This window comes from Bubalus bubalis, chromosome 9 (genome assembly GCF_019923935.1).
Source record: "Bubalus bubalis isolate 160015118507 breed Murrah chromosome 9, NDDB_SH_1, whole genome shotgun sequence".
Classification (NCBI taxonomy): domain Eukaryota; kingdom Metazoa; phylum Chordata; class Mammalia; order Artiodactyla; family Bovidae; genus Bubalus; species Bubalus bubalis.
This window is the reverse complement of record NC_059165.1, coordinates 70861507-70870248: the sequence shown is the minus strand read 5'-3', so window position 1 is coordinate 70870248 and position 8742 is coordinate 70861507. Positions and strand designations below refer to the sequence as shown.

The 8742-nt window shown below is 42.7% G+C and overlaps 1 protein-coding gene across 1 annotated transcript; it reads right to left on the bottom strand.

Annotated features, from left to right (window-relative positions):
• Nucleotides 1-515: 515 nt before the first annotated feature.
• Nucleotides 516-1463, bottom strand: LOC102393255 (olfactory receptor 56). Its single transcript, XM_006075947.3, has one exon. It carries the CDS (start codon nucleotides 1461-1463, stop codon nucleotides 516-518), a length of 948 nt encoding a protein of 315 aa, XP_006076009.2.
• Nucleotides 1464-8742: the final 7279 nt, after the last annotated feature.

Here is an 8742-nt window from a genome sequence, read left to right as displayed (position 1 = left end):
GTTGCTTACCCATTCTAAAGGAAGTAGTTTTCATCTACCAACCCCAAACTCCCATTCCATGCCCCTCCCTCCCCCACATCCCTTAGACTAGGAACCACCCAATAAAGAATCATAGAGACTCAATTTCTCCCACCTAGAAAATTTTTATTTAAAAATATTTATATTTAGGTGAAATCATCAAATAAATAATATAGATGATACATAAATGAAAAAAGACTGTGCCCAGGACATAGCAAGCACTCAATAAAACACAACTATAACCAAGAAGAATTAAAAATAGAGTGAATTTCCTTCAAAGACTTCATAAATGATCAATAATGATAATAATAACAATGCATTGCTTCCTCATGGCACTTTAGATTTACATATAGTTATCCCAACAAAATCCCTGTGAGGTAGGGCAGTGTCATGAATCCCATTTATTGATGAGGAAACAGTCACTCACAAAGTGTGAACGACTTGCCAACATTATGCAAACAGGAGGTGGTAGCACCAGGCTCCAGATGCCCTGGTGTTCAGTGCCAGTTGCCAACCCTGCAGTGATCCAGCCCCTTCTTCAAGGCACCCATCACCTCCCGATTTCTCAAGCTATAAATGAGAGGGTTGAGCATAGGTGTTAGGACTGTATAGAAGACAGAGACCACCTTGTCATGGCCTGGGGCCCGATAGCGCCTAGGCCTAAGGTAGATGAACATGGCTGCCCCATAGAAGAGGGACACAGTAGTAAGGTGGGAAGAACAGGTGGCCAGAGACTTTTTACGAGCATGAGCAGAGTGCATATGGAGCACAGCCCCCAAAATTCGAGCATAGGAAGCCACAATGATGGAGAAGGGCAGGAGCAGCATGAAGACACAGCAAGCAAAAAGCAGGGAATCAAAAATGGATGTGTCTACACAGGCCAGTTTCAATAAAGCTGGAACCTCACAGAAGAAATGATCCACATTCCTTGGGCCACAGTAGGGTAAGCTTATGGCTCCCACCATTTGTATCATTCCATCTATTATCCCAAAAGTCCATGAACTCCCAGCAATCTGGAGACAGACCCTCTGGCTCATGAGGATGGGATAGTGAAGTGGGTGGTTAATGGCCACATAGCGGTCATAAGCCATGAGTCCCAGCAAGAGCCCTTCAGATCCCACTAGAGAGACAAAAAATCCAATTTGTATGGCACAACCCACAAAGGAGATGAACTTCCTGCCAGACAAGAAGTTGAATGCCATCTTGGGCACAATGTCACAGACCAACAGGAGGTCCATGAGGGAGAGCTGGCTGAGGAAGAAGTACATGGGTGTATGAAGTTGAGGATCCATGTAGATGAGGCAGATGAGGAGGACATTCCCACAGAGGGCTACTGTGAAGACCACCATAACCACAGAGAATAGGGCAAAATCAGCCTGGCTATGAGAAAAGATGCCCAAGAGAATGAAGCCATCTATGGATGATTGGTTCAACCATATCCCCATGGCTCAGTTGTTCACAGTCACCTGAAAACATGGACAGAGAAATTCTGAGATTGAGAGACATGTCTTTACTTATCTCTGAATTATTCTTCTTCAGTTATCTGTATCTTTTGTAATTCATTAGAGCACAATAGTACATGCTACTGCTAAGTCACTTCAGTCGTGTCTGACTCTGTGCGACCCCATAGACGGCAGCCACCAGGCTCCCCTGTCCCTGGGATTCTCCAGGCAAGAACACTGGAGTGGTTGCCATTTCCTTCTCCAATGCATGAAAGTGAAAAGTGAAAGTGAAGTCACTCAGTCATGTCCAACTCTTATCGACCCCATGGACTGCAGCCTCCAGGCTCCTCCGTCCATGGGATTTTCCAGGCAAGAGTACTGGAGTGGGGTACCATTGATATATAAGAGGATAGGAGCTTTCCAGGTGGCACAGTGGTAAAGAACCCACCTGCCAATGCCAGAGATGTAAGAGACATGGGTTTGATCTCTGGGTTGGGCAGATCCCCTATAGAAGGGCATGGTAACCCACTCTAGTATTCTTGCCTGGAGAATCCCATGGACAGGGGAGCCTTGCCAGCTAGTCCATAGGGTTGCAAAGAGTTGGACATGGCAGAAGCAATTTAGCACAGCACATTCTTTCATTTTTCCCAAAATACAGATGATAAGATATTTGCTATCTCATAGAATTGAACCATTTATCTACATTTGTATGTATCCATACCAAGAAGAATAGAATCTGAGTTAGTTTATGTGTCACAGGACTATTGGACAATCCTCTTTCAATAGGAAAATACTGGCTTTCCCATATGGCACTGACTCTTTTTAGCAGGACTAAATGGACTCAGTATACTATCTCTAGCAGAACTTGGACCATTTCATCCCAAGAGATAATTCATATATGTTACAATAAAGGAAAGTAATGGATACTTGAGATGTTCTTTATTTTGCTGAGCTCAAATACCTTAGAACCATTTTTAATTCCTCTATGTCTTTTACATCCAAACTATCTGAAAAGTCTCTTGTCTATGCTATTCACAATATCTCAGAATCCAGTTAATGCTTATCCCCTCTACAGCTGCCTTGGTCCAAGCCACTATTCTCTCTTAGATGGACTCTTACAGGCTTCTAGTCAGTCTCCGGGCTTCTACCATTGAAACCCTAGAGTCTATTCTCATAACAGTTCAAATGAGTCTGCTTAAAATGTAAGTCATACAATGTAATTTTCTTGCTGAAAGCATCTCAATGACTTCTCAAATTAAATATGAGACACCAGGGAAGCTCCAAATTACCCCACATAAGGCCCAAATACTTAGAGTGGCACACAGGCCCTACACGATACACACACGAACACGCACACTCATATCTCTGACCTCGTTTCCTACCATGTCCCCTTTGCTCACTGTGTTTCCTTGAATTTCCTTGGACACTCCCACCTTTGGATCTTTGCATTTTTCCTCTTTGGAATGCTCTTTCCTCATATTTCTATCTCTCATCTGCTTCAGATTTTTACTCAAATGCCAACCTCTTAAGAGATACATTCTGTGAAAGTCACTAAAATTATAAACACCTTGCATTTTCAAGTCCTTTCTTGCTTTTGTTTTGTCTACAGCACTTATACCATTCAACACACACAGGATTACATTTTAAAACTTTTATTGTCTGTCTCATCCTATTGGAATAAGAGCATCATTTATCATTCACCATGACATTGGCACCCCCTAATGGGTTCAGCCCCTAATGGCTTCCTGGTTCATAGTATATCCTCAATATATATGTGTTGATTGAATAAAATAATCAAGGTGAAGTAATACATAGCTGCACCTTCCACTTTTTGAAAGTAGAGAGACTCCTGCTTCAATTGCTGGAGCCCTTGTTCTTGACCTCAATATACTACTTCATTGCTATATTTCTTCGTCTGAGGGATAGTAAGTGATATAGTAGGAACTATCTTGAGATATTTACAAAAGAATAGAATTTCTCTGCAAATGGATTACAGGGGTATCCAGGAGACATTGATTTAGGATATATTCATGTCTACTTTCAGATCAGATCAGATTAGATCAGTCGCTCAGTCGTGTCCGACTCTGCGACCCCATGAATCGCAGCACGCCAGGCCTCCCTGTCCATCACCAACTCCCAGAGTTCACTCAGACTCACGTCCATCGAGTCAGTGATGCCATCCAGCCATCTCATCCTCTGTCGTCCCCTTCTCCTCCTGCCCCCAATCCCTCCCAGCATCAGAGTCTTTTCCAATGAGTCAACTCTTCGCATGAGATGGCCAAAGTACTGGAGTTTCAGCTTTAGCATCATTCCTTCCAAAGAAATCCCAGGGCTGATCTCCTTTAGAATGGACTGGTTGGATCTCCTTGCAGTCCAAGGGACTCTCAAGAGTCTTCTCCAACACCACAGTTCAAAAGCATCATGTCTACTTTACCTCCTTGCAAAGAGGAAACAAGGCAACCACACAAGATACACTCTTTGTATAAAGAAACAGAGTAATTTCTAAAACTAGGGTGAAAGAAAGTGAAAGTGAAATCTTTGCGACCCCATGGACTGCAGCCTGCCAGGCTCCTCTGTCCATGGGATTTTCCAGGCAACAATACTGGAGTGGGCTGCCATTTCACCACCATGAAGGTAGGCTCTCTGAGCTGAATTCCTACAGAACAGAGCACGTTCTGACTTATGCCCAGAAAAGACATGCCCAGGTATCCTTGCCAAAAACAACACAAAGGTGTGATGGGAGGTCCTACTACAGGAGCAAATCACTGCTCCTGTAGTCTTCAAATACCATCTTGGCCATATCAGACCCAGACTGAATCAATCAACTGAACAAACCAGGTTCCACCTCACACCAGAAATTCCTCCTTTTATGTTAAGGACCTAATGTGTATATAATCATTTGGCTGCATGTACCTTCAAAGACATACACTCCACACCTCCACTTTCCCCCTCACCCACCACTGTATGCTACAATACTATAGAGTTGATTAATGACATATAAGCTCCCTTGAATTCTAATTCTTATAACACTCCATACTTACCTTCTCCATTTGGATGTTCAATGGGCTTATCCTACCCAAAGTGATCAGATAGAGTCCTTGGTTTCCTCTGGAGAAACAAAACACCTGGTCTAACCTTCCTATGTAAATTAAAGGCAGGTATGTCCAGTTTCTCAGGACATAACACATGGGTCATATTGAATTTCTCCTTCCCTCTCACATCCCAACATCATAAATCTCTGGTGGTTCTTTCTGCAAAATGTATCTACCCCTGACCACTTTCCATTCTTGCCCATCCTACCTGGCCACACTGTCATCACTGCTCTCCTGGATGGTGATAGTCTCTAACTGAATTTGTCTCATCAGCCATTCCATCCCTGCCCCTATCCTAGTCTATTTGCACACTGCACTGCAAGGCAGGAGACCTGGGTTGGGAAGAGCCCCTGGAAGAGGGCATGGAAACCAGTCCAGCATTGTTACCTGGCGAATCCCCATGGACAGGGTAGCCATGGGGTCGCAAAGAGCTGGACATGACTGAGCAGCTAACCACTAAAGTGAACTCAACTCTGTAAGAATAAAAGACAAAAATTTTCAAGAATAAAGGAATGCTTTTATCAACAGACTTTCTATCACCACTCAGACCTCCTTTTCTTCTGTTCTCCCCAGAATCCTCATGACTCTGGTCTCACCAGCATCCTGTGTTTACTCCCATCCCAGCCTCAGGGACCTTAGTGCTTGCTCTTACCTATTCATGGAAACTTGATCCCACATAAACTCTACCTTGTCCCTTCACCTACTAGCTAACCTTCTAAGCCAGGGCTTCCTCAGACCTATTTGCAATTGAAATCCTTCTCTCCTCCCTATTTCTTCCCTGCCTAATGCTAATTCAATACCGTCAGACTTGCTACATTTAATTCATACAGATTTGTCTTCTGCTTTTCAACTAGAACCCATATCCCCCAATGCCATTTTTTCTCATCGGGGAATCCCCAGCTCCTAGAGCAGTAACTGACATGTATTATACACTGAGTAAATATTGTTGAATGAGTGATTGTAATATGCAAACAACTCAAGAAACTATCCTAGTATTCCATGTTATTAATTTTCTGCTCATTAATCTCATTCCTTTCTGCTATTTAGTTAATGGCTTAATTTTTTCCCTAGAAAGGACAGCATAGAGAAGCCACTTTGTAGCTAAAATACACATTGGAGGACAGGTTGACACTAAGTCCCATATCAGTCCTGTCCTTCCTGCCCCTTCACCCCTACCTCTCCCCACTCATTCTTTGTCTTCCTGCTGTAAACCACCATTCAACCCAGGAACCCAACACTAAGGCTCCCAATCCAAACCGAGAGAAAGAAAAAAGGAAAAGATCAATTAGAAATTAAAGAAAGAAAAACAGAGAAATAGATCAAATGCAAAGAACTAGAAGAAAGGTGGGCTCTGTGACAAACTAGGGATGGAATGGGGTGGGAGGTGGGAAGGAGGTTCAAGAGGGAGGTGACATATGTACATAGAGGTACTATGGCTGATTCATGTTGATGTATGGCATAAACCAATACAATATTGCAAAACAATTATCCTTCAATTAAAACTAAACAATTTTTAAAAGAAAAGGACTAGAAGAAAGACAGAAAAGACACATAACACTAAAAGGTATATGCCTACCAACAACTCCAAAAAAAAAAAAAGGGAAAAAAACCTGAAGGAGACAGACAACAGTGGGAAGAAAAAATAATATTCAAACAGAAATGTGAAATGGCCAGCAATTAGCAATAGGAACTGGAAAGAGGAGAGAAGAAGGGTGACAGGAAAAGATCCTCACTCACCTTTAGGTGGATTCCCTGAAGGAAAAAAAAAATCCAGCAGATACCCTATGGCAGAGATTTCAGCTTTGACCCCCTTCCTCTGCCCCCACCAACTTCTCAGCCAGACTCAGGCTGAGGTGTTGCCTGCAGCCTCCCTGTGACTCTCCAGCTCACACAGCAAGACTCAGACAGACAACAGCTTCCTCTTAGCATAAGGGGATATGGAGAAAGTGAACTTAGTCAAGGAGATGGTGGTGGGCAGATGGGGACAGAATCAGGATCTGTGTATCTGAGCCCACCCTCTGATGCCAGTCCACCTTCCATGGGCTGCCTCTCTGCCCTTGTTGCAGAACTGTCTCCTGTTGCCTGTGAAATACTTAACACTGAATCTGACTGAGGAAGTTAAAACTGTGAAGTCCCAGAGGAGCCCACAAATTCCAGCCCTGGAGCAGAAGCTCCCAAGCTTATAATTAAAGAAAACCAAATAGGGAGCTTGGGGACAAGACCAGAAGAAGGCCAGCAGGATGGAAGGAGGAAACCTGGCCATTAGAGAGGCACAGGGCAGCCAGGGCACAAGAAGTGGGGCAAGTTTCTTGGTGCTCTAACCTCCATCAGACAAATTTCACATTTTCACAGTGACCCTGAGGTCTCTCATGGGGTCTCCACCCTTGGATTTCCTGATAGGCTTTTTCTGCATCCCACAATCCACGTGTTTGTTTGTTTGTTTTTTTTTTCTTGCCTTCCCCATGAAGTCAATATATATTTATTGAGAACCCATGATATACAGAGCACTGAGTGAATAGTTACACTTGAATCAAAGGTGGGGACTGACACTATTCTAGCCCTAAGGAGTTTATAACCTGATGGGAGGGAAAGAGCATTCATCTTCAAGAGAGTCAAATGGTGTCAGGGGAGCTGGGTGTCATCCCAAACCTTGTCAAATCAGTGTATTTCACAGTTTTTCTGTGAGCAGTCCTGTGATTTCATTATCATGTCCATCATCCCAGTATAATCATGGACAGCACTTTCTTTCACTCTCAAGGATGCCCCAGGTTTGATGATAAGTTAATAGTCACTTTAATTTTGTCTTTACGTCCCATGAAATCAATTTTCAAAATGACCAATTCATTGGAAACCAAATTGCCTAGGTCAATTTATGTTTTTCTTTAACTCTGTTTTTTTAATTAATATGTTTATTTTAATTGGAGGCTAATTAGTTTACAATATTGTAGTGGTTTTTGCCATACATTGACATGAATCAGCCATGGGTGTACATGTGTCCCCATCCTGAACCCCCCTCCCACCTCCCTCCCACTGGCTTTGAATGCCTTATTTCATGCATCGAACTTGGACTGGTGATCTACTTCACATATGGTAATATACATGTTTCAATGCTATTCTCTCAAATCATCCCTCCCTCGCCTTCTCCCACAGAGTCCAAAAGTCTGTTCTTTATATCTGTGTCTCTTTTGCTGTCTCGTATATACAGGGTCATCGTTACCATCTTTCTAAGTTCCATATATATGCGCTAATATTCTTTAACTCTTTGAAGTATGACTGATTTTTATTTTATTTTCACAACAGTAATAAATACATTTTATCTGCCATACAAAGCTCTTGGGGCCTTCAGTTGGAGGTTGATGCACAGAAAGAACAGATTAGATCAGAAGGCTGAGAGAAGGGGAATCGAAAAGATAGCCGGGAAGACGCAGGGAGGTGGAGACAGAGAGACCTAGAAATAAATAGACCTCTGTCAGGCTACTTCTAGGCACAGTAAACTGTTTTTTAAAGAAATTCCATACAGCCATTCATACCCTTCTGCTCCAGCCTCCGTCTCTGTCATTGTCCTCAACCTGCTGACCTACTCTGGTTTCCTATAAGTACTTGAAGTTTTTCCACGTCCATATTTTTGCTCAAGTTAAACTTCTATTGGAAATTATTTTGTCTGCTTTGTCTTTTCCTATTGAAACAATTTATTCTATAAAGACCCATCTAAAGCTCTGCATTACTATTCTCCCCTTCTAAAAATTCATTCCACACCCTTGAAGCCTCTCTGAGCTCATACAGTGTATTGTCCATACAACTGGCAATTTGTTGTATCCTGTGAAATCTATTATGTTACTATTTATTTAAACTACATAGTGATTGGGTGAAACATGATTGCATACAACCAAAAAACAGCTTTGTGTTTAGCTAGGACCACCTTCATTCCTGGAAAATCCTTCGCCACCTTTGATGGAGTTCAAGCTGATCCCAGGGCTGTCTGGTCCACTTTCAGGTAGAAACCTATCTTCACTTAGCTAATCAAGACCAGCTTTCAGGTAGGCTAAGATCCAGCTTGATACAAGTCATATCTTAAGTCTCTCACCAAATTAAAAACCTTGCCCATGGCCTCTGCTCAGTTCAGATCTGATTGGGAGCTTGGGGACCCACCACAGGGAAGAGTGGAAAAAAAAGATAGCACTAAGTCATGT